This window comes from Microtus oregoni, unplaced genomic scaffold, assembly GCF_018167655.1.
Source record: "Microtus oregoni isolate MIOR12 unplaced genomic scaffold, Mior012 000007F_ref0000211, whole genome shotgun sequence".
Classification (NCBI taxonomy): Eukaryota; Metazoa; Chordata; class Mammalia; order Rodentia; family Cricetidae; genus Microtus; species Microtus oregoni.
The window spans coordinates 53,218,858-53,243,627 of record NW_024543066.1 but is presented as its reverse complement, the minus strand read 5'-3'; the positions used below and the strand labels follow the sequence as shown (position 1 = coordinate 53,243,627).

The window sequence follows — 24,770 nt, the reverse complement described above, 5'->3', positions numbered from 1 at the left end:
ATACCTTCCCAGGGTGTCATTCATCCAGCTCTTCTTCAGACAGCAGGTCCCCACGGTCAGAGAGCTGGTCTGCATTGCTGGTGCTGGTGGCATCATCCTCATCCTCAGAGCTGGCCTCACAGGCTGTGTGGAAGAGTTGCATGAGTTCTCGGAAACGGTGGGAAACCTAGCAAAGGAAAGGGGTTGGGCTCACGGTTCCAGTCTGCTTAAATGAACTTGGCACCCACTTATTATACAGAGCAAGGTTGTGTCTTCTGTAGAAACAGGCGAATGCCACAAACAGAACAGTCTTCCCTGGTAACAAGACTCGGTGATACGGTACACACCTTAATTCCAGCAATCAGGAGGATTCCTGAGTACAAGGCCAGCCTGATCTACATTATTCAAGGGCAGCCAGGGACATAGTGAAAATCATCTCCAAAGAAAACAACAGAAACCCACTACACTGACAGGCCAAGCCTTTCCTCAGCCAAGCTTTAAAAGAACCAGTTGTTGCCTTAAAAGTTCCTTATGACTGTAAACCCCATTGGTCCCATTCTCCCGCCTTCGTTCCCCATCACCCTGTGACCCGCCCCACCTCACCTCAACAGGGGTCTTGTTCCCCAGTTGCCGGGAGATGCTGCTGAAGGTGTGGGGCTGTGCGCCCTGCTCCTGGCACATGGTGAGAATCACTCGGTCAGCCTCCCTGAAAGCCAGGCAGCATAGTTAGGCCTGAGGATCACTTTGGACCTGTGTTACACTCTGCAAACACAGCTTGTCTTTACCTACCTTGTCCACAATACCACCTTCTCCCCAGTGGAGCTGACCTTGCTGTTGTTGGCACAGACAGTAGCTTCTGAGGCTTTTGGCAGACCCCCCTCTGGACCTTTGCCTTGAGTTCCGCTATCTTCAGCTATGACCCCGCTGGCAGCTTTGGGCGTGATCTCTGAGGCACCAACTCCTGATGAAGTTCCACAGACAGGAGCCACCATATGGGCTGTCTCTGCCTCCACTGGGCTCTCATGTAGCCAGCTCTGAGTACAGACTTTTCCATATGTGTGTCTTCTCCCTGTGTCTCTGGTCCTTGAGGAAACAGGACTGGGGAGGGAAGCGGGGATCTCCACAGTGCTTGGCAGTTTTTCAGTTTCTGATGCATCTGGGAGCGGCACAATAGTCTCTGAATTAGCAAAAGACTTCATGTCCTCGCCCTCTTTGGGAAGTATGGTGGATGTGTCAAGGCAGGAGACAACTTCAGGCCCAGCCTGGTCTCTCCTGACAGAGGAGAGTTCAACTCCAGTCTGAGGAGGAAGCCCGGGAGTCTCTGGTGAGCAGAGGGTTAAGCCCTCCAAGGGTCGCTCCACGAGAGTCACTTCTGCAGAGCACAGCAAGGTACTCCCGACTGTCGACCCTGCTTAGGAGGAACATGGGGATCAGGGGATACACCAAAAACCACAACCACTGGGGAGCTACTGGAAAGACGGGGAAGTGATGAAGTCACGCAGCAAAGGAGGGCACGGTTCTTAGAAAGCTAATGGGAAGGAGAAGACTTGAGGAATGTTGAGACAATTTAGCCCTGGCTATCCTGGAACTCATTCTGTAGACCAAGCTGGCCTGAAACAGATGTGCCTGCCCCTGTATCTCAAGTGCAGGGATTAAAGGTATGTGCCACCACTGCCTGGCATTTTAACAAAATCTTTTAACTACGTGAGAAGGAAGGGAAAAGGGATCTCCATGTTTTCATGACAAAGTGTCAGCGCATCCCTGGAAAGGTGTTTGAGCTAGGCTCATCCAGTTTCCTGCAGTGTGGAAAAAGAGGGAAAGGCATAGCTTGAAGTCAGGTTACTTACCTGGAGTGGGTGTCTCTCCCTTTCTGGTGGTCCTGCCAGTCCTAATCTGGGTCACATCAATACTCTCCTGCTCCTCCAGAGCTTCCTCTAACAACATGTCCTTGCCTTGACCTCCTTCCTTAGTTGCAGGCAGAGAACTTGCCTCTTGAAGGGGGCTACTACCCACCAACTCCAGGGGCTCCTTGCTCTTATAAGATTTGCTGTCACAAACCTGCAAGGGTGACAATGTTCTGGTCTTACTCACGAGGACTGCATTTGTTCTGACAACAACTCACTCTGTTTCGCTCACAGGTTCTCAACTGCTAAGCAGTCTCTCCAGCCACACTTCTTGCTGTTGTTTTATTTTTGTTGTTGTTGTTGAGGCAGGGTCTCTATGTAGCCCTGGCTGCCTGGAACATGCTATATAGGGTCTTATTTCCCAGTTTCTTGTCTCTGCCTGTAAAGTGCTATGATTACAAGGGTGGACCACCATATTCAAATCAAAGACTCTCTTTAAAAACTTGCAAAAATGTAACTGTAGTGCTGTGGGATAATGGTCTTGTACTTTGTAAAGATTTGTCACTTTCTTTTAATAAAACGCTGACTGGCCAGTAGCCAGACAGGAAGTATAGGCGGGGTGACAAGAACAGGAGAGTTCTCGGAAGAGGAGTCAGTCTGCAGCTGTCACCCAGACACAGAGGAAGCAAGACGAGAATGCCTTGCTGATAAAGTTATCAAGCCACGTGGCTAACACAAACAAAAATTATGGGTTAAGATGTAAGATATAAGAGTTAATAAGACTGGTTTTCTGGCAACCCAGACCCGAATAATCACACAGAAACTATATTAATTCCAATACTGCTTGACCGATGGCTTATGCATAAATTCCTAGTTAGCACTTACATGTTAAATTAACCCATCTCTATTATTTTGTATATTGCCACGAGGCTGTGGGTTACCAGGTAAAGTTCCGGTGTCTATCTCCTTCAGTAGTTACATAGCATCTCTTTGACTCTGCCTACTTTTTCTCTCAATCTCTGTTCTGATTTCCCACCTGGCTTTACTCTGCTAAGCCATTAGTCCAAATAACCTGATGGTGTGGGAGGTCCTTCTGTATATGTGTTATACTTATTGGTTAATGAATAAAGTTGCTTTGGCCTATAGCAGGGCAGAATATAGCCAGGCTATATGTCTTTGAGTTTGAGGCCAGCCTCATCTACATGGTGAGTATGAAGACAGCCTGGGCTATGTAGAGAGACCTTATCTCAAAAACAAAAACAAAAACAAAACCACAAGAAACGAGCACCTGCACAGTATGGCCTAGGCAGTCCCAGCACACCAAGCACCTGCCTCACCTTGCTGCTGCAATGACAATTTCTCCTCTTGCTTTTCTTCAGCTTAGAATCAGGACCTCCCTCATGGCAGGAACAGGAGCAGTCCTTGGCCACTTCAGGCCAGTCAGTCTCCTACAAAATACCCCAACTTGATTAGAAACAAGAAACAGCTGCGTTGAGAGGCCTTAGTTATGAATGTCCCTCCCACCCTTTTTCTTTTTCTTTTTCTTTTTTAATATTTATTTATTTATTTATTATGTATACAATATTCTGTCTGTATGCCTGAAGGCCAGAAGAGGGCGCCAGACCTCCCTACAGATGGTTGTGAGCCACCATGTGGTTGCCGGGTATTGAACTCAGGACCTTTGGAAGAGCAGGCAATGCTCTTAACCACTGAGCCATCTCTCCAGCCCTCCCACCCTTTTTCTAATGGACCATCTAATACCCTGGAGGTCACTGACCCAATCTTGACTTCAGCCTGTTGTGAATCCTCAAAGAACCCACAGTGATCCAAAGAAAGCAGCATCCTAGCAGCTCACAAGCCTCAGACAGACATAACTCAGACTTTGAGAAAATGCACTGGAGATCTCCAAGGTAAGATCCAGATTACTGACTTTCTGTCTCCCTTTGTATAGAGACTCTTAATAAAGCCAAGACACACTTTTGATCCCAGCACTTGGGAGGCAGAGGCAGGTGCATCTCTGAGTTCGAGGCCAGCCTGGTCAATAGAGTGAGTTTTAGAACAGCTAGAGCTACAAAGAGAAATCCTGTCTCAGAAAAACAAAAACACAAAACAACGAGAAAACTGCCTCTTTGGGCAAGTGAGATGACTCAGTGGCTAGAGGCATGAGGACCTGAATTTAATCCCTGGTATCCAAATGTCCAGTGGCACATGTGTAGCCCCCACTCTCTCCCACAAAGTATGTAAATGTAAATTTTTAAACTTAAAAAAAATGGCCCATGCCTTAATCCTAGCATGACACTGAGGTCAACCTTGGTTTACATAGTTCCAAGGCCAGGGCTACAGAAGAGTCTCTATTTCAAATTATCATCATCTTTAAAAATATTGGAGGCTGAAGAGGTAGTTCAATAGTAAGGGCAATTATGTATTGCTCTTGCATAGGACTTGAATTCAGGAGACCCCAAATCAGGAGGCGCATAAACCACCCTTTACCCCAGTTCTAGGAGATCATACACCTTCTTCAGATCTCTGGGCACCTGAACTCCACAGATATATTCCTAAACACAAATTTTTCTCTAAAATCAATACATCTATATTTTTTTACTACATTATATGTACATACATGCTCGTCATACCATATGTATGGAGGTCAGAGAACAGCCTGACCATATGGGTCTGGTGACCAAACTCTCTCGTCATCAGGCTTGGAGTCAAGAACTTTTACCCACTGGTCAAGGCTCTTCTTTCTGGTACCGAGGATGAGCAGACTCTAGAGCTAAAACTAAGCCACCATGTCAGTGTCCCAGCATGGACACCTGACAAAGTCACTCTGGCATTGGCTTGTCTTGGCTCTTTAGTCACATAAATAAAGCTTTCCTCAGAATTACTATGAAAATTACACGAGCTAATTAATAATCTACATGGTGCCACATAGTAACGCAACTGCTACGTCTATCATTAGAGGGCTCTATTTCCTTCCATGGGCAAAATTAAAAAATTAAAACCCAAAGGTAAGAAAAAGGGTAGCACTGAGCTAGGGAGAAAAGCATGAACTACAATCTGTTTTGTTTTGTTCCCTTTTCTGAGATAGGGTTTCATCATATAGCTAGCCCTGGCTAGCTTTGAACTTGCAGCAATACCCCTGCCTCAGACTCAAAATGTTGAAATTATAAGTACGTGGCATCATGCAGGGCTATGATTCCTTCTAATGAAGTCTCCTAGGTTCTCCACAGCAGCCTCACCTTTGGGTTGTTCCCCGTGAGCATCTCCAACCTTAATACTGTGAGCTATCCTATTTACAACATGGATATATGCAGAGTTAATCCAAAGCTTGATTCATGAAAAGCAGATATTTCCCAAATATACCTTATCATGATTCTGGACCCCAATCTCCTTTCTCCTCTTGCTCTTTGAGGCTGTGGACACCTTAGCAGGTTCCTCTTCCTCTTCTACATCAGGGAGGATCACTTCTTCAAAGCCATCAAACTAAACAAGAATTGGTGGTACTAGCCAGACTGGCCAAACCCTCCCGCAGACAGCCTTCCCCTTGACAACCTCAGGGCCTGTACCTCATACTCTTTCTCTTCAGTCCAGTTGATCTCTTCAAAGTCACCCATCCGACTAGCTGCTGGGCGCAGATGATCAAAAAAGATGGAGAACTCATCCTGTAGGTGGTCATGGCCTTTGAGGAGCTGCCACATCTGTGTCTTAAGCTGAGGAAAATTAGGAAGGCTAAGAAGACATCTGGAGAATCTTCCTAGACTGCAGTCAAACCAATCCCAAATGAATCAATAGTCTGCCTTCTATAGGCAACAAAGCTTTTTTAAAAGTTTCTTATTTTTCGATTACAAGGATTTATTTGTTATTTGTTTGGTCTGTGTGTCTGTGTGTGGATGTATGCATGCTACTGCACACCTATGGAAGTCAAGGACTCCCAAGGATCAAACTCAGATCTATGGCTTAGCAGTCAGTGCACAGAGGCCAGTACATACCTAGGAAAGATAGTCAGTTCCCACAGGAGCCCCAGGGATTGAATTTATCATCAGGTGTTCTGTGATATCTTGATTGCATTCTGATACTCCCAAGACTGACGATAAAGTTTGTTTTGAAACAGAGAGCAGAACTAGCTACTAACTGACCAAAATTAATCTTTGATGTTTTGGAGGATGAGGACAGATGATGTAAAGGGCAAGACTTAGAGAGGGTCTAGGCCGTTCTGAATGGAGGGACAAGAGAGATAGAGGAGGTAACTGGTTGCTTCTCTGGACATTCAGGTTATTACCCCAATATCAGACTCCCAATTTTTGTTCCTAAAGAATAAAGACATCAGACAGGTTTGGCAGCAAACAACTTTATCACCTAGCCATCTCATTGGCCCATTCTAATGTTTTCAAGACAGGCTTTCTTTGTGTACTCCTGGTTGTCCTGGAACTTTCTTTGTAGACCAGGCTGGGCTGGGACTCACAGAGATCCACCTGCCTCTGCCTCCTGCATGCTGAGATTAAAGGTATGTGCCACTACTTTGATAGCTAAAAATTGTAAAGCATTTATTTCCCTGCTTGCTTCTACAAAGGTGGGAGTCGGGTGGGGAGGAGGTATACCCATCATAAATGCAATTCCCAGTGACACTACTTTCCATTCCTGCCTTACTGGTCTCTTGAAGAAACAAATGAGGAGTCCGAAGCCTTCCTCACCCACCCACTGTCTTCCAAACCCCTTCCAGTGTACTGACGGCTACAGAGCTTGTGAGGACCAGTCAGGCTCTGGAGTCCAGGAGCCATTCTTCCATGTCCCTGGGCTTCAGACTATAGCGAAGTAGGAAACATGCTTTCTGCCTGAGTTTATGATACTCCAGAGGGAAAAGATAGAGAATACATTAGGCAGAGAGAGAAAGGACGATGAAAAGGGGCGAGAGAGGGCTCAGAAGTTAAGAGGACCTACTGCTCTTGCAAAGGACCCAGTCTAGGTTCCCAGGACAAGATTGTAGTTCACAACCATCTGTAACTCAACTTCCAAATAATCCAATGTCCTCTTCTAACCTCTGCAGGCACCAGGCCCGCATGTGGCACACATGTAGACATGCACATAAAACACTCATACACATGAATAAATAGGCAGACGGAGTACCTCAGTGGTATCCTGAGGAAGGCAATCTGCACAGCCTTGCAGGACCTTGATAATCTTCTGGTGCTGGGAAGGGTTCTCTGCAAAGCAGATCTCCAGCTGCCGCAGGAATCTACGACTCTTCTCAAAAGCTTGCTGCTCCTCAAACTACCAAATGGAAGGAAGACAGGAAAGGAATCAGTACACGGCTGGATCAGAACTTGAAGGGCCTGAGAAGAACTAAACAATGGGCCAGAGGCTCAGGTTATGACTGAATTCTATTTAAAATCTTGGCCGGGCGGTGTTGGTGCATGACTTTAATCCCAGTACTTGGGAGGCAGAGGCAGGTGGATCTCCGTGAGTTCGAGGCCAGCCTGGTCTACAAGAGCTTGTTCAAGGACAGCCCCCAAATCTACAGAGAAACCCTGTCTCAAAAAACCAAAAAAAAAAAAAAAAAAAAGTATTTAAAATCTTAACAGCCAATTGTGGAAATGTGGGATCCTAAGAATTAAGATGCGAATGAGTGACTTAACAGAAGCATCTCTTGCATAACAGTAGGAGACTGAGACAAGAGGATTCTAGGATCAAGGCCAGTGTGGGGTACACATGAGAATTGTCTCAACAAGTAAGTAAAGGAGATAATTATATATCAAGTTGTTATCAAGTTGTTTTGTATTTATTTTACAAATAATAAAATCAAATACTCAAACTCTGTGGAACTTCAGAGTCTACAAATTATTTTTTTTAATAAATCTGTATTTATAAAGTATACAGTATTCATCCTGCATGTATGCTCGGACGCCAGAAGAGGGCACCAAATCTCATTACAGATGGCTGTGAACCACCATGTTGTTACTGGGAATTGAACTCAGGACCTCTGGAAGAGCAGCCAGTGCTCTCAACCTCAGAGACATCTCTCCAGCCCTGAAAATTATTTTGCACATGCATTCATTCAATCATCACAAAGATGCCAGAATGAAGGTGGACATTTTATTCACAATTAACCATCAAATGCTCACAAATCTATGAGAACGCCGTGATAATTCCCTTCACTCCTATTGCTACCCACTGGAACAGGAAGTCTACGACTGACTTCTGCTCCTTCTCCCTCCCTCCGGTCTCCATCCGTCCCCTTCTGTCTCTGCCTTTCAAGTACAAGAACAAGTAGGAGCGGCCATGCCCAATTTGCCGTTCCTCCCATTTCAACTCTTAGCCTTCAAATTTTTGCTTTAATTAATTAATTTTTTTAAGGGCAGGAATTCATTATGTCCCCCAGGATATTGAAAACATGTGAATCCTAGACTGGCCATGAAGCAGCAGCAATCCTTCTGCCTCAGTTTACTGATCTACTCTAGTGTTCTATAAAGTACCATAAAGGATTATGTATGACATATGTGACTATTTTTATAATCTACATATTTTACAGACTTTATTCATGAAAATGAAACCTCTTAGAAGGCAGAAATCTTAATTTTTTTAAGTACTACAGTCATAGCATCTATGTGTTTGCCTGACACTCAACAAATATTCAGTAAAGGAAAGAGCTGGGACATAGTGGTGCACACCTTTTAATGCCAGCACTGAAGAGGTCACAGCTATCCTGGTCTACACTGTGCGTTCCAGGCCAGCCAAGGCTACACAGAGACTCTGTTTTAAAAAAGGGGGGAGGGGGAGGAACCCAAAAAAATACTATTCTCCAGTGAGGAGAGAGGGAAGAATATGACTTATGGAGGTCTCTACTGGTACTACAGAAAACACTTTGTAAACAGACGGGAGGACAGAACTGGAAAGAGGAAGACCTGAGAAGACTTTGTGAAATGGGTTGAGGTGACCTGAAAGAATCAGAAGACTGGAACTATGTGACTCAGCTGTATTCAAGCCCTGTCTGCCTCTGAGCTAGAGTCTGCTGTGCGGACTTTGCGTCTCTACTTACTAGTCCACAGGACAGGGCTTGTTCCGGAAGCAGGAAAGCAGCAAAGTCCTTCAAGAGCTGAGGCCAGTCTTGGAGTAGAGTTTGCAAGCTTTTGTAGAGATCCACAGCAGTCTGCCTCTGGGTACTTGACTCAAACTCATAGATGACTTGAAGGAAATCTTCATACTTGCCAGGGATATGCTGGAGAGCTTCTCGCACCTACATACAAGACTTCCAATAGTCAACATCCTTTCCTTGGGCCTCCAGAACACGCAAGGGCACAGGAGAAAGAGTCACGGTCACAGTTCTAAGAGTTAGCCTTCAGAGGCTCTCCCTGACCTGAGGTTGACAAAGGACACAGAACAAGCAGCAAGGCAGACTTGCTTTTCTCTGAGGGGCAACTGGACAACCTGTATTTTCTTGAGATTAGAGTCACAAAACTAAGGATTCCTAAGATTGCCTTCATGACATGAGTCCCAAATATAACCTAATAAGAGGAATTTTTGGATTCTAATACAGGTCATACCAGGTACATTAATACCCAAACTTAGAATGTTAATAACAGCAGACAGCAGCAGCAACACAAGCAGCTGCATCAGCTAAGCGCCCTGCCGGATGATTAACTGAGAAGCAAGCAGCTACACAGGGTCGCAAGAGACAACAAAAGTCCAGGGTGTACAATCTCGAGATTAGCACACCAGGCTACATACTACCTGCCATTCTTTTCACTAAACGCTCACTAACGGTAGCAGTCAACCCAATCTATGAACTCACAACATGGCACTGCGGACAGCAGTATCACCATTTCCCTAATCCCTGGTTGAAAGAGAGATGGGTTGAGGATAAGGGCACTGAGGCTGAACTCTGGAGCCCCTTGCGGGTCTCTAAGAGAACTAACTCTGTGGTAAATGCAAGCAAACAAGGCAGACACAAAACCTATTATGCATGTAAGGAAAAACCTTAGTTCTGACTGTGCTGGACCAAGCCAGTCCAAGGCTAGAAGAACACTTCCTGCTGGGCGACCTGCTTAGGTACATTTCCAGTTCACAACATCTCCTCCAGAGCAGCAGCAGCCACGTGCACACAGATGGGCATTAAAAACTAAAGAATTAGCTGTTTGCCTACCCTGGTGAGGTAAGCCTGGGCAAAGGCCAGGTCCTTCTGTTCCCTGAGGGGGTCCCGATCAAGAATATCCTCATCATACAGCAACAAAAGTTTGGCGGTATCCTTGTTGGCCCGAGCCCGACTTCCCCGTTTGTTCCGAGCTCGATGACCGCTTCGGCTTTTTCCAGCAGTTTTGGTGTTGTCTCCTTGGAGTACATGTGAAAAAAAATGTTTCTCAATCCTTATAAATATGCAACCCACCATAAGTGCACTCATCCCTTACAGTTATGCACAACTTGGAAAAGAATAGCCAGAAAATGGAAGACAAAACAATCCTGCCTCCTTGCATAGGCATAGCCAGCTAGCAAAGAGAGCTGCGAAGTGCTGGGGAGGCGAGAACACTGAGGACTGCAGCTGGAACACCCAGTCCCATGCCAGTGTACAATGACATTACAATGGGGAAAGGCACTGTAACAAACAACACTGCCTGAGCTATGCAGTAAGACCCGGCCTCAAAACAGAGAAGTTTAAGGAGTAAGCATGAAAGCCAAACAGTTCATAACTTCAAGAACAGAGGAGGCAAGAACCACAAATAAAACAGAGTGACTTCATGTAAATGAAGTGTTGAAGAGATTCTAACTTTCTGTCTTTTGTGTTTCAAAGGCGCCAACCTATTCAGTTTGGGGAAGGAAAGCTGCGGAGAGAGAAAGGAGCCTCCTGGCTACTCGGGGACTCTGTAAACTGCACACTGTGCACACTGTCCCCTGGGCACTGCAGCCAAGGGAGACTTGTCCTGAGAGGGTCAGCTGCACTCACCTGGTGGGGTTATGCTGGTCTCTACTTCTGGAGCAGTCTTGGGTGAGGCCAAGGTAGAAGGGGGCTTCTCAGCAGCATCTCCAACTGCTCCATCATTCACTTCATCCTCTTTCTGCAAGGCTTCCATCCCTTCTGTCTCCTCTTCCTCTTCTTCTTCTGGCTCAGAGTTCTCCTCCTGGGAGTTCTCTTCCTCAGACTCACCCTCCTGACTCATGCTCCTTTCAGAAGCCAGCCACGTCAGCTTCTCCATTGTTTCCTAAATGCACCCCAAAGACTGTTTACAAGGGCTCCTAGCAGCTCACAGAGCTGAAGTACAGGAGCAGGGTCAGGAGGATCTAAGGTAAAGCAGGGCCACCACTCTGGACTGGAGAAGTCTGAGGGCACTGGGGACAGGGACAGGCAGGACATGACCCATACCTAGGAGGTTTTTAACTCTCTCCCCCACCCCTCTCTCTCCTTGTTGGGTGTTGTTATTTGCTTCCTTTCTGAAGGGTTGGGGATGGAATCAGGGCCTTGCGCATGACAACTACATGCTCGATTACATACCTATTCCTCTAGTTCTTAAGAGCTATTTAAATTTTGCTTTGTATTGTAAGATGGGGTTTCTCTGTATAGCCTTGGCTGCCCAAGAACTAGGTCTGTAGACCAGGCTGGCCTGAAATTCAGAGAGACCCACCTTCCTCTGCCTCCCAAGTGCTGGTACTAACAGAAGGGCCCAGCTAAACTTTTTCTTTTTTTTTTTTGTAATATTTATTTATTATGTATACAATATTCTGTCTGCAGGCCAGAAGAGGGTACCAGACCTCACTACAGATGGTTGTGAGCCACCATGTGGTTGCTGGGAATTGAACTCCGGACCTTTGGAAGAGCAGGCAATGCTCTTAACCGCTGAGCCATCTCTCCAGCCCCCAGCTAAACTTTTTTTAATCATTACATTATTATGAGTATAAGAGCTTTGCCTACATGTATACCTGAATACCACCTGCCTACAAAGGCCTGAAGAGGGTACACGATCCTCTGAAACTGAAGTTACTGTAGATAGTGAGAAGCCAGGTAGGTGAGGACGCAAATCAGGGTCTTATGGAAAAGGAACAAGTGTTCTTTTGTTCGGGTTGGTGGTTTGTTTTAGACAGGATTTCTGAAATGCAGTAAAAGGCAGTACTGGGATTCATGCTCTGCATCAGGTTGACCGTGAACTCGTCTACCTGCGCTAATCCTGAGTGCTGTGATTAAAGACCTGCAATACTAGTGCAGGGACAGAAGCTGTTCTTAATTGTGGAGCCATCTTTTCCCCACCATGCATTTTGTTGTTGTTGTTGGTTTGTTTTTTCTTTTTTAAATCTCGTTTATCTATGTCTGTATACATTCGCTGGGGGTCCATGCATGCTGTGGAACCCATGGGAGGGGCCCAGAGAATCAGTTATAGAAATCAGTTCTCTCCATACACCACGTGACCCCAGGGAATGCACTCAAGCCATTAAGGTAGGCAACAGGTGTCATTTTACCTATAGCCCCCGTGCTATGAGCTTTGCTGTTGGTTTGTCTGATATTTAAAGTATGCTCAAGGGGTCAATGAGATGGGTCAACAGGTACAGACAACAGCTGTCAAGCCTGACATTCTGAGCTCAATTCCTGGGTCCCACATGATGGAAGGAGATAACCACCTCCTCCTGGTCCTCTGACCTCTATACACATGCCATATTATGCACATACCCAAATAAATAAAATAAATGCAAAAATAGAAAAATAAAGTATGCTCAAGCGATTCAAACTGACAATGAAATATGCACAACCCAAAGAGAATGTCCCCTTTCCATAGCACGTCACAAGTCTCTAAATTATGTTCCATAATGCAATCACAAGTCAAAGGACACTTTATGACTATAACATACAAAGGAACATTGTACTGAGTCCGCATATACTTGCAACTACTCTGGTTCTTACCTGGAGCTCCGGGACAGACAGCACAGACTCCTCAGAAGCTGATGACAGTTCATCTTCTTCATCTTGGGTGAGGTCATCAAAGTCATCCTCCTCTTCTTCCTCAGGCCCATCTTTCTCTCCTCCAGTGTCTGGTCCTGCTGGGGTCCCCACAGACTGACCCTCAGCACTGGCTGAATCCTCAGGCTTCCCTGGAGGACTGCTAAGCATCATGTCCTGCTCCATGGAGGACGGAGTGCTTTTTGGTAATCCTTTGCTTCCAACTCCACTTGTGCGCCCCTCATCGGGCGGGTCTTGCGACACAGAAAGGGATTTAGCGGGCTGAGTCTCCTCCTTCTGCAGGACTGTGTCTTTTCTCATCTCTAGAGCACTACTCAGCTTCTCCTGAGGGCAGCCACTGTCGGCTTCCACAGAGCGTTCTTCTTTCACTTTCTCCCCCGGGAAGTTAACAGAGATTTCCTCCACACAGTCCTCAGCTTCTATCTTCACCATTTCTTCTAAACCCTTTGGTGCACAGTTCAGAGATTCCTGAAGACTGGGAGACAACGGCTCTAAAGCCTGCCCAACCTGTTCTATTTTCACCCCCGTCCAGCCATGGGCACTCGATTCAGACGATGCGCCCTGGCATTCTGGACTGGATGAGAGACGCCATGGCCGACGCTCCTCTTTGGAGAAGACAGCAGCACAGAGGGGAGTTAGTTCCTGGGTTTTCAATGTGGACTCAGAGTTTTGAGGAGCATTTTTTCCATCAGCAATACCCAAGTTCGCTTTAGCCTTATCTTCAGGAATAGATGGTACAGGAAGAGTCAGAGGATTGCCAGAAACAATTAAGGGTGAGATGGAAGAGGCCACGAGTGGTTGGGTTAACGGGCAGGGGAAGGAAGGGTTAACCAGGAGAGTGGTGATAGGAATGGTCTGCGGATTTGGGGCCACGGCTGCACTAACGGGCTGGATAACGTTACAGCCACTGGCTAGGCCTACAACCTTCACTGTGGTGGCAGGAACCGTGAAGATGACAGGTGTGGAGTGGATGATGGGGGCAGGTTTCACACAAGGAGAAACCTTGGCCGCTTTTCTTCTTGTGGGCTTCCGCCTCACATACGGCTTTCGAAATTTCGAAGGGGCAAGCGAGGGTAGCATTATTTTGGGTGCAGAACAAGAAGGCAGTGATGTCTGAGACTCAGACAGGGGGAAGCTGGTCCTGACTTCAGGACCAGAAGGTACAGCAGGCTGTGCTGCAGGAGACTCAAAAGTATCTTCTCCGCTGACCCCCACAGGAGGGAAACCTGGAAGTGTCTGTAAGACAGTGTTTGGTTGCATCAGATGAGGAATTTGGACCACCCTGTTGCTTGGAGGGATTTTTGATTGAGTTGGCCAGGTTGATATTTTCCCAGGGTTGAACACGGGCTGAACACAGGGACTCGGTTGGATGAGGAGGGGCTTCTGGACCAATGGCCGCTTCTGTCGCCAAGCCTTTCTGGAAAAACGCTTGGAACCTGGTTTCAATTTGAGCACCACACCCTTGGGCATCAGCAATGGGTACCGATTTGCACCCCCCACTTCAGGGCCGGCTTTCTCCAAGTGCTGATCTGTGCCGCTCTCTGTGGCTGTGGTCACATTTGCTCCTTCTGCAGCGCCTTCAGTTATGTTCCGAAGTTCATCCTGAATGGACTGCAGACTGGCCTAAGGAAACGGAAACACTGTGATTTAGCACATGTCAGAATCTAGGGGAAAGAGAATGACCTTTCTGGGCTCTAAGGATTAGTAGAAGACAGTCCCGAGAAGGGTTTCTCCGTGCAGCAGTGTTCTAGGAAAACCACATCCCAAGTGTATGACCTTCCTGAATTTTGTGTCAGAAATTATCATCTAACTCCTACAGGAACTTTTAGGGACTTCTGCCTCACGCAGACGTTGAAGGATGGCCAGACCTTTAGCCAGAATGGGAGCCGGTGTTCCTCCTTCTCAATGGGCGGTTTCCACTGATGTGGCTGGATCTCTTCACAGCACCTCACGAGAACTGGCAGCTGTTTGGTCTTCTTATAAAACTAAGCAAGAAACCATATTTTAAAGTCATATTTGTTCAGACTGGGAAATGGGGAGGAGGGCTGGTTTTCTGACACACAGGGATGACTCCGTAATAAATGTTGATATCTGTGCATCTCAAACAATATTCCGATAATTAATCAAAGTCTCACAAATATTAAATGTATAAATGTAAATGTCCATCCTGATTATCACCGACACTCAAAACTATCTCAGCACTTAGAGGAGAGATAGGGGGATCACTGGGACTTCCAGTCTAGCCTGGTCTACAAAGTGAGTTGCAGGACAACTAGAGCTGTTACTCAAAAAACCCTGTCTGGAAACAAACAAAAAGACTCAAATTATCTTCCCCAAGGACACCCCTTGGAGGGAAACTTGGAAATGTAGGGAACACAGAAAAAGAAGTCAATAATCTTATTAAACATTTGCTTGAGCACACAGCCCTTACCTTCCTCTAACAGAAGCGACTTTCACCAAGGAAGAGTGGTGAGCGGAAAAGACACTGCCAACCAGGCGCGATGGGGAAAACTGTGACCCCAGAGGGAAAGGAAGAGGAAGAGACACACTGTGACGGTTTCAATTCCAGAGTCAATGGGTTGGAGGTGCTGGCGCGCACCTTTAATCCCAGCACTTGGGAGGCAAAGGCAGGCAGATCTCAGTAAATTCTAGACCAGCCTGGTCTGCATGGCAAGCTCCAGGACAGCCAGAACTACACAGATAGATTCCTGTCTCAAACAAACAAACAAACAAGTAATAAAAAGAATAACTGGGCCAGGCAGTTGGCCTGAGCATGAGAAAAATGAGTTCATAAGTTCATAGCTACAAGGAAGAACAGACTTTCTCAAGTTGTCCTCTGACCTCGTGTGTGCGTGTGTGCACTGTGGCATGTACATGCCCTTACCAAGAAAAATAAGTGTGATTTAAAAAAAAAAAAATCAACCAATCAAGGGACTGACAGACAGTTCAGCAATTAAACATGCTTCTGCTCCTGCCATGGACCTGGATTCAGTTCCAAAACCCACACTGGGCGGCTCACACCCATCTGTACCTGTAGTTCACAGATCCAATGTCCTCTTCTGACCCCCACAGGCACCTGAACACACACGGTGCCCACAGGCACACACAAATACACATAGAAAACGACAAATCTTAAACATACACACATACACAAATTGGAAGTACATCAGTAAGTAAGGTGAGTTGGGGGTGTGGTTTAGTGATTCCTCGACTCTTAGCACTGAAGGAGGAAAGAGAAGGGAAGGAAAGAGGGAGGTCAGAAAGAGAAAGGAAGGCAGGAGGGCAGGAATCCATGGCTGAGATTAGTAAGTCAGTGATAAACCTACTGGGTAATGAAGGGGTAATCACATCACCTTCCAACAATGTGGGCAACGAGGAAAAGGGATGAAACACTTCCACAACTAAAGCCTCGAAAAAGCTTCCTGGCCCTTTAAACTACTTAAATCTTTTCTCTGTTGTTTGTTTTCTTATTTTTCTCCTCTTAACAGGATAATGTTATAGAGCCGTGGATAGACCCAGACTCACAGCAATTCCAGGCTCTCTGTCCCATGGGTGCAGTGGTTAGGTCTACGACACCACACCTGGCTTACCTTGGCTCAGCGGTTAAGAGCTCTCACAGAGGACCACAAACTGAGTTCCCAGCACACCGCTGTCAGCCCAGGTGGAAAGGAATCTCTCTGTATAGCCCTGGCTGTCCTGGAGCATGCAATATGTACAGGCTGGTAGAGATAGAACTTACTGAGATCTGCCTGCCTTTGCCTCCCAACTGCTGGGATTAAAGGTGTACACCAGCACCTCCAGCCAGCCATTGACTTTGGAAATGAAACTATCCCAGTCTGCCCCTTCCTCTTCCTTTTCCCCTGGGATTACAGCTGTGTCAGGTGGCTCACAACTGCACATGACTGCAACTTAAAGGGATCTGAACCATTGCACACGATTGCATGCACCCACACACAGACACAGGCTTAATTAAAAACAAAAGCAGCCCTGGGAGAAGATTTGGAAATGCAATGCTGTCGACCTGCAGGACGTCAGAGGAAGAGAGACACAAGAGGGCTAGAAGGGTCCAGGACTGTGGAATCCTGTAGGACGTCAGAGGAAGGGAGATACAAGAGGGCTAGAAGGGTCCAGGACTGTGGAATCCTGCAGGACGTCAGAGGAAGAGAGACACAAGAGGGTTAGAAGGGTCCAGGACTTGTGGAATCCTTTGGCCTGAATAATTTCTTACTAGGGAATATCCAAAAGGGAGGCTAAGATGAAGGTACTCCAGAGCAAATTAATGGATGAATGTCTTACAAAGGAAAGTTAGAACTAATCTAAGACAGTGGGAGAACTGTCCTTTAAACTGTCCTCTCTGGGAGGGACTTCACTGCCTTCACGGAGAGCTGAAGGAGGAGAAAGGGATGGGTGCTCCTCTGCAGGAGGCACAGGGGAGCTTGCAGGAAACACTCACTTTAATCACGTTGTTAGGAGCTCTGTTCTGGTTGAGGTTCTTGATTCTCACCGTCAGCTGGTGAGCGGTCTTACAAGTTACAAGGTACTTGCTGATTAGAGGTTTAGGAAACTCAGTGCCTTCGAAGTGCTTCAGTCCTAAAGCTAGCAGACTGAGAGAGAAGCAAAGATACAACCTAACTTCACAGACCTTTCTTCAAAAGAGCTCTCCAAACAGCTCATGCTTCACGAGCGCCTTCCACACCTTCAGATATTTACAGAGTACTGAGTACTTTAAAAGCAAACACAACGGGATCAGTGGTGTAGGGAAGACCCTACATCACTCCCACAGCACTGTTAATAAAATTGCTTTCAAGTTCACTGTGCAAACATCCTTGGTGAACTCTTGGGATAACAACACAGAAGAACCGGAGGCTGGGGCAGGAGATGCCATTTCCGACCAGCCTGGGTCCATGGCACAACCCTATATCAAGAGAACAAGGGCTGTCATGTAACTCGCTGGACTGAACGCCCAGCTTGGTTTCAAATATAACATAATCAGGGCCAGTGGTCCAGCACTAGTCAAGCACTAATGGGGCTGGTCACATTTCAAAACAATAACAAAAAGCATAACATCTCACAGAGTAAGCTGCTACAGGCATGGTGGCACACTCCTGCAACCTCAACCCTGTTGAAAGGCTGAGGCAGGACCACTGCTTTAAGCTGGAGGCTAGTCCAGGCTACACAATAACACTGTTGTTTTTCTCCCCAAACAAACAAGAAGAAAACAAACCTAAATAAAAAGCAAAGGAGGAAAAGTTCAAAATAAAAAAAAATTTAAAAAAAAAAAAAAACAAACAAGAAAAGCCCAAAACCAAAAACCTGCTCTTAGGATTTTAGAGCCAAGAGGGTTCAAGGTTCAAGGACATCCTCACTGAGGTGGATTTTCAAATAAGAGACTGGATCGTGAGGGTCTGCCTCAGACACTAATAATGAATGACTCAGAGGATTAAATGACAATTTGAAACCTTTGTGCCTTTTCTTTGTTGTTGTTGCTGGTGGTTTGTTTTTCTTTTTCTTTTCTTTCAAGACATGGTTTCCTTGTATAGCCCTGGATGTCTCTGAAGACCAGGCCGGCCTCGAACTCATAGAGATCGAGCTGCCTCTGCCTCCCAAGTACTAGTATTAAGGGCATGGGCTACCACCCCCTGGTTGTGCTTGAAAAAGCAAATGACAAAATTACTTGAATTACTGAAGCTCTATCAAAATTCCAAGAGAGAGCTAGGCGGTAAATCAGAGTAACCAGCACACACCCAAGACCTGAGGGAATTTAACATCCAGCACCACACACACTAGGCTAAAAGGCTCACAGCTGTATTCTGACCTATTAGGAGGGTGAGGAGGATCAGAACTCAAACTCCATTGGGGTAAAACGAACAAGGACCAATGTCTTTGGGAGGGAGGAAAAGAGTTTAAAAACTCTTACTTTGAGTATTTCCTTTCGGTACTACATTAAGATTGGCTTTCCAATAAACAAAAGGTTAAACAACGCTTTTAAATGATTCAAAAATGTGTGGCAGGGTTGGAGAGAGGGGTCAGCGCTTAGGAGCACAGCCTGCTCTTCCAGAGGATCTGGGGCTCAGATTACAGCACCCACATGGTGACTCACAACAGTGCAGAGAACTCCAGTTCCAGGGAATCCAGCAACACCCATTGTTGGTCTCTGTGGCTGTTATGCACATGGTACACAGATATGATATACAAGCAGGCAGAACACCCATTACATAAAGGGAAATAATAATAATGATAATAAGAATAATACCACGACACGTGTGGCATCTCTGTCCGCCTACACGGCTCTGCTTGGTCACATCTCCGTTCGCTATGCTTTTCGAAAGCAACCGTCTTTCTCCCCTTCCCTGTGTCTCCTTTCATCCTCACAGCACACTTACTTGTCCTCAGCCTTGGTAAAGATGATCTTATCCCGAGGATTATTTGCCTTCAGTGAACAGATTGGAAGGAGCTCTGGATACATGAACACCTTGTTTGTGGCCAGGATCCAGGCCACTTGCTTTGGCAAACAGGGAAATTCACTGGCTGTAGGAAAAGATGATCTGTGATAAGTACCGTCCAAGGACCAAGGGCTCCACAAAGTGCAGAAGTCCATGTTAGCATTCAAGCAGAGATCTTCTTCTCTGCCTTGAACTCCCCAAGTTTTTAGCCATTTCAACCTAACATTCGGCTAACAGGAGCTAAATCATGTTGATTCCTTTGTCCTTTCTTGTGTGGAACACCTTATCCCCAAGACAGGAAGATAAGGCACTTAGCGGTGCGCACATATATTGTTATCCTCAGACATCTTTTTACCCTTTCTCTCCTAGAAAACATAAATTATAAATATTCTGCATACTCCATCCCTAAGAATTATGCATAAAATATTACTAAAAGCCGGGCAGTGGTGGCACACGCCTTTAATCCCAGCACTCGGGAGGAAGAGGCAGACGGATCTCTTTGAGTTTAAGGCCAGCTTGGTCTACAAAGGGAGTTCCAGGACAGGCTCCAAAGCTACAGAGAAACCCTGTCTCGAAAAACCAAAAAATAAATTAATAAATAAATTAATTAATTAAATAAAATATTACTAAAGACTTTCATCTTTCACTGCAAACGAAAACCTGAAGCTAAAAGCCAGGCAGTGCTGGCACTCGCCTTTAATCCCAGCAACTGGGAGGCAGAGGTAGGCGGATCTCTTGAGTTTCAGGCCAGCCTGGTCTACTAAGTGAGTTCCAGGACAACCAGGACTGATACATAGAGAAACTTTGTATCAAAAAAAATCACAAAATCAAACCAACCCAAAACAAAATAACAAACATGCATCTCCTACCAGTCTTCTTGATGGTTTTCTGAGGACTGCAGTCCAGGCTGACATGTGTAAAGTCTTCAATGAGCTGCATAGCTCCCATCCAGTTACAGGGTTGGAACAAGGTCTGAAACTGGGGGTTAAACTGCTGGTGAAGGGCGACGGAGTTCTCTGCAAAGGTCCCCAGCTCTTTCTGAGGATAAAGGTCAGAAAGGAGATCTGAGAGGACTCCAGACAGCTAATTCCACAGCCCTCAACCCCTGCAGGGGAAAGGGCCCTGCCTGCTAGAGGACCAGAGGCAGGGAAAACTCTCTTAAGTGATAGCATTCCATTCCGACTTCTCTGTCTCACCCTCAGCTACTCGGAGACTGGACCTGCAGTCATTTGTCATACTTTAAGTCTCACACTGAGCATTATGCATTCTTGCCATGCATGTTCTCCTTCCAAGTAGCAGCAAGGCTATTGAGAAGAATACTCAAAGACCTGGATTTTAAACTCAACGCTGGGGGAATAGATGTATAAGATTCACACACCCCCCCCCCCCACACACACACACTTTCTTTTTTTTTTTTTTGGTTTTTCGAGACAGGGTTTCTCTGTGGCTTTGGAGCCTGTCCTGGAACTAGCTCTGTAGACCAGGCTGGTCTCGAACTCACAGAGATCCGCCTGCCTCTGCCTCCCGAGTGCTGGGATTAAAGGCGTGCGCCACCAACGCCCGGCTCACACTTTCTTTTTGGAGAGAATCTTACTGTGTAGCCCCAGAGCCTTGAGCTCATGGTTCTCATTTCTCCTTCACCAAAGTGCTAGAAATAAAGAGGACTACCCCACCCGCCTCCTAGTTTTAGAAGATGGCTCAGCAGTTAAAAGCATTTGCTGCTCTTGTAGAGGACCCAGGCTCAGTTCCCAACACGCACAGGGTGGCTTACAACCATCCATAACTCCTGTTCCAGGGGGAGGGGACACTCTTTGGCCGCGACAAAAACCAAGCATGTTACCCACAGACATACATACTTGAAGGCAAACACTCATACACATAAAATAAATCTAATTATTTTAAATTTTCTTACAAGTGCATCTAAAGAAAACTTTCTCACGGTCCTCTGACTACATTAAGAAGTGAAGACACTCATTCACCAAAAAGAACTTTGGTTATTAGCAAACAAACTATGGACCCACAAAAAAGGTTTTCTCCAGGATGCTTTGACCCTGGAGACCCTCCAAATGGAGAGTTCTTTCTTATCTCCTTTCACAGATCCACTATTAATTCTATAAGAATGAAAAACGGGTGGGGGGGGAGGGGACAGTGAAAGGGAGAATGGGAAGGAGCAAGGATCCATCAAAGTTTTTAAATCTTAAAAACACTTAAACATGTCATAAACAAAAGCACTTCTATACTAAAAACTAAAGCTGTACCTAATCAACAGGTCATGACCTCAACATCCTTAACAACAGAAGTATCAAAGTGTCAAAGGCTGAGGAGCTCAGTAGAGCAACATGCAGCAAGCCCTGAGTTATATCCGCAGCACCCCACGAACTGGGCACTGTAGGGCACATCCGTAACTCTGCCAGTAAAGTCAGGACGATCAGAAGTATGAGGTGAACTACACAGTGAGTCTGAGGCTTGCTGGGACTACATGAGAAACTGTCTCAAAGGAAACAAAAAAAAAAAAAAAAAAAACCTAAATGAGGAAAGTGCAATTAAAATCCCAGTAAAAACATTTCCTGAGACTCACTGTTCTATCACGCAAACATAGGAAGCCAAAGGACAAGAAGGTACAGGGAGCAGACACATCCAGGAGAGAAGAAGAAATACACATTGCACCCAGTGAATAACATTACCAGTGAAGAAGGACTTGTCAAACTAACGTCAGACTAAGTCTTCTGCGGTACAGATGTACGGAACCTTACCAGAAACACTCTGGTGGTGCTGGCCTCGGAGCTGAGGTTGGGGTTGGAGGTGGTGAGAAGGTAGATTTGTGTCAAGAGCTGGACATGCTGGGAAGAAGAAAGCATTGACATATGATAATGTGGACTCTGCAGAAACAGATGTGACCAAGAAGCCTGCAAACATGCTGCACGAATCTTGCTTCTCAGAGGAACTAGAGTAAAAGTAGGATCTTGGCAGGAATTTCTGAGATATTTTCCTTTGAACAAAACTACAAACTCGGACAAACTTGAACCTCAAACCAGAGGGACTGAGACTGAAAGAGGAAAACCTAATACCGTCAGCTACTTGGGTTTGAACACATCATCAACAACTCTGAATTCCCCGATCCTGGGCATTATCAGGGTGCTGACCTGCTTTCCTGTCTGCACAAGGTCACAGACATGCTGTTCTCTCAGGTTTCCCTGGGAAGCAAGACAGCCATCCCTGACTTCACAACACTGCTTACTTTTGGCTGGGGTGGGAAGCTAGGAGATGACACAGTTACAAGACACTGAGAACAGTCTTGCCTGCTGCATCTGCTGCTGAAGCCTGCTCCTCTGTGCTGGGTCTAGAACCAGAGTCTGATGGACTGTCTCCGTCTGAGGTTTAAGCTTCTCCACTTCAGGCTGTGGTCTGGATGAAGATTTTTTCATTTTCAGCTGTTCAAGCAGCTCTTTCACCGTCCGATGGCGTTCATTTAACAAGTTGGCCAATGGTTCCTCAAACCTATTCCCAACAAGCAAAGAAATCTGTGAACGGTCCTAGGTGCATGGCACATTAAACTGCAAGTAGTGACGTTTTATCCAAGCTGAACAATGTTCATCTTCTTTTAAAAAAAAAAAAAAACTTTATTTTTTTAAGGTTTTTTAATTTCTTTTTATGTGCATTAGTGTCTTCCCTGCATGTGTGTCTGTGTGAGGGTGTCAGATGCCCTGTAACTGGAGTTACAGACAGTTCTCAGCTGCCAAGAGGGAGCTGGAAATGGAACCTGGGTTCTCAGAAAGAATAGCCAATGCTCTCAGCCACTGAGTCAGTTCTCCAGCCTATGTCTGTTTATTTTTGATCCCTTAATCTCACTATAACCCAGGGTCCATGCTCCTTTATCAAAGGTTTTCCTCAGACTGTTAGGATTGTATTCAGATGAAATAATTCTGGTCCCAGAGCATAGTTAAATGGTAGAACACACGGCTAGAATGCTTGAAGCCCTGGGGTCAATCTCTAGCTATGCCAAAGGAGACTTTCAATTATCTTCCACCTTCTTTTGATACACTAGCTTGTCTATACAACATAGAGAGAGAGGAAACTGAACTGAAATAGACAAGCAATGCCACAGGCAGCTGGACCTCATCATCCCTGCACTATAGCAACACATACGCTGTGCCTTCTACCCAAGGTGACAGAGAACCTTACAAATTACACCATTTAGTGTCTCTCTTACCAGCTACCCCAGCCCGTTCCATTCCGGCTACCCTCCATTCATTTCCGCGTTATAAATGTGAGTTCTGGGTTTGAATCCTAACACCAAAAACAAAACCCCAAAAGTCTGCCAAAGCCTTTCTACAATGAAATAAGAAAGCAATATGCTAAAATCCAGGGCAGATTAGATGAGGAGAAAGAGTTCCTAGTTCAAACAGAACTAGACTACCTCAGTGCAAACATCCTCTTTCACACATTCAAACTCCTTTCTGATGCTGCCTGACCAGAACCGCGCACCCTGACCAGAAATGCGCAGCCTACAACTGACCATAGACCAGACTGGCCTCGAACTTACAGAGATCAGGTTTATTTACTTTCATTTCCCATGTATGAGTGTTTTCCCGCATGTATGTCTGTGTGCCATTGTTGTGTACCAGTTTTCTCCAAGCCTGAAACAGCCCCCATTGCAGGCAACCTTCCAGGACCGGAAGTAAAATACTCAAGATAGCTTCAGGACCATTTTCACGAGGCCACTCCTTCCTAGGAGTAACAATAGCGACTGCTGGGCATCCCTCTCACATATGTCACGCTGCAAACAAGAAGCAGAGATCATCCAAGCATCCCAGGAGAAGCAGAAACCTGGAAGCAGAGCAGCCTGGAAGAGGTTCAGATCAACTGAGCCACCCAGGAAGGACCCTCCAAAGTGCTGAGCTGCCTGCAGTGTGCTCCAGGTTTCCAGATCTGGCGAGCTGTGACCCATGATGGGGTGAGTTTGGGGTGATACAGCTCCCTCTGAGTCAATTCTTCTGCGATTAACCACAATAAAACTCTTCGGTTCACCAAGTTGGACTTTGCTGGTCAGATCTCTCCTTTGGTCTGGCCTGAGCTCCCCATGCAGGTGATTAGACACATGTGGGTAATTACAATGTGAAGTCTGTCACACAACACAAGGGCATCATGCCTGAGGGGGTCAGAGGAGGGCATCAGATGCAAGGAACTCCAGTTACAGACGGTTGTGAGAACCAATTGTGTTGCCTGGCTATTGAACGCACATCTTCAAGAAGAACAGCCAGTGTTCCCAAGCCCGGAGCCATCTCTCTAGCCCCAGGAAAGACCTAGCAAAAGAGTTTTTCAGACCACCTCTTGAAACTGTGAGATATGCAGGCAGATGAACGGATCTCGCTTGAGTGCTGGGTGAGCAGAGAAACTGAGTAATTTAACTCACCATTTACTCTGGAAACAAGCAAGAGGAGGAAGATTACTCCCTAAAAGGTTGACACACACAAGCCTTCAGGCACGACTGGAAACTAACAGGTAAGGTCCCCCCAAATATTAGGGACTGGAAGACAATAGAGGAAGGAAAGACATTACTCAGTAAACTAG

General features: G+C 46.0%; 1 protein-coding gene across 17 annotated transcripts in view; it reads right to left on the bottom strand.

The window, feature by feature from the left end:
• The window catches only part of Gon4l (gon-4 like), a 51,972-nt gene that overhangs the window by 5,557 nt on the left and 21,645 nt on the right, over nucleotides 1–24,770 (bottom strand). For 9 of the 17 annotated variants that reach the window (XM_041655269.1, XM_041655270.1, XM_041655276.1 and 6 more), the window contains 18 exons: nucleotides 22,499–22,697; nucleotides 21,953–22,039; nucleotides 20,069–20,237; nucleotides 19,140–19,284; nucleotides 17,210–17,360; nucleotides 14,625–14,741; nucleotides 12,700–14,379; nucleotides 10,756–11,011; nucleotides 9,961–10,145; nucleotides 8,857–9,054; nucleotides 6,948–7,091; nucleotides 5,390–5,533; nucleotides 5,187–5,306; nucleotides 3,161–3,271; nucleotides 1,827–2,037; nucleotides 769–1,390; nucleotides 583–685; nucleotides 5–123 (listed from right to left, as the gene is read on the bottom strand). In XM_041655269.1, the coding sequence (XP_041511203.1) occupies nucleotides 5–123; nucleotides 583–685; nucleotides 769–1,390; nucleotides 1,827–2,037; nucleotides 3,161–3,271; nucleotides 5,187–5,306; nucleotides 5,390–5,533; nucleotides 6,948–7,091; nucleotides 8,857–9,054; nucleotides 9,961–10,145; nucleotides 10,756–11,011; nucleotides 12,700–14,379; nucleotides 14,625–14,741; nucleotides 17,210–17,360; nucleotides 19,140–19,284; nucleotides 20,069–20,237; nucleotides 21,953–22,039; nucleotides 22,499–22,697 (4,761 nt within the window). Of the gene's footprint in view, nucleotides 1–4; nucleotides 167–582; nucleotides 686–768; nucleotides 1,391–1,826; nucleotides 2,038–3,160; nucleotides 3,272–5,186; nucleotides 5,307–5,389; nucleotides 5,534–6,947; nucleotides 7,092–8,856; nucleotides 9,055–9,960; nucleotides 10,146–10,755; nucleotides 11,012–12,699; nucleotides 14,380–14,624; nucleotides 14,742–17,209; nucleotides 17,361–19,139; nucleotides 19,285–20,068; nucleotides 20,238–21,952; nucleotides 22,040–22,498; nucleotides 22,698–24,770 lie in introns of those variants that run through there. The other 8 variants (XM_041655279.1, XM_041655280.1, XM_041655277.1 and 5 more) reach the window with 5 other exon arrangements.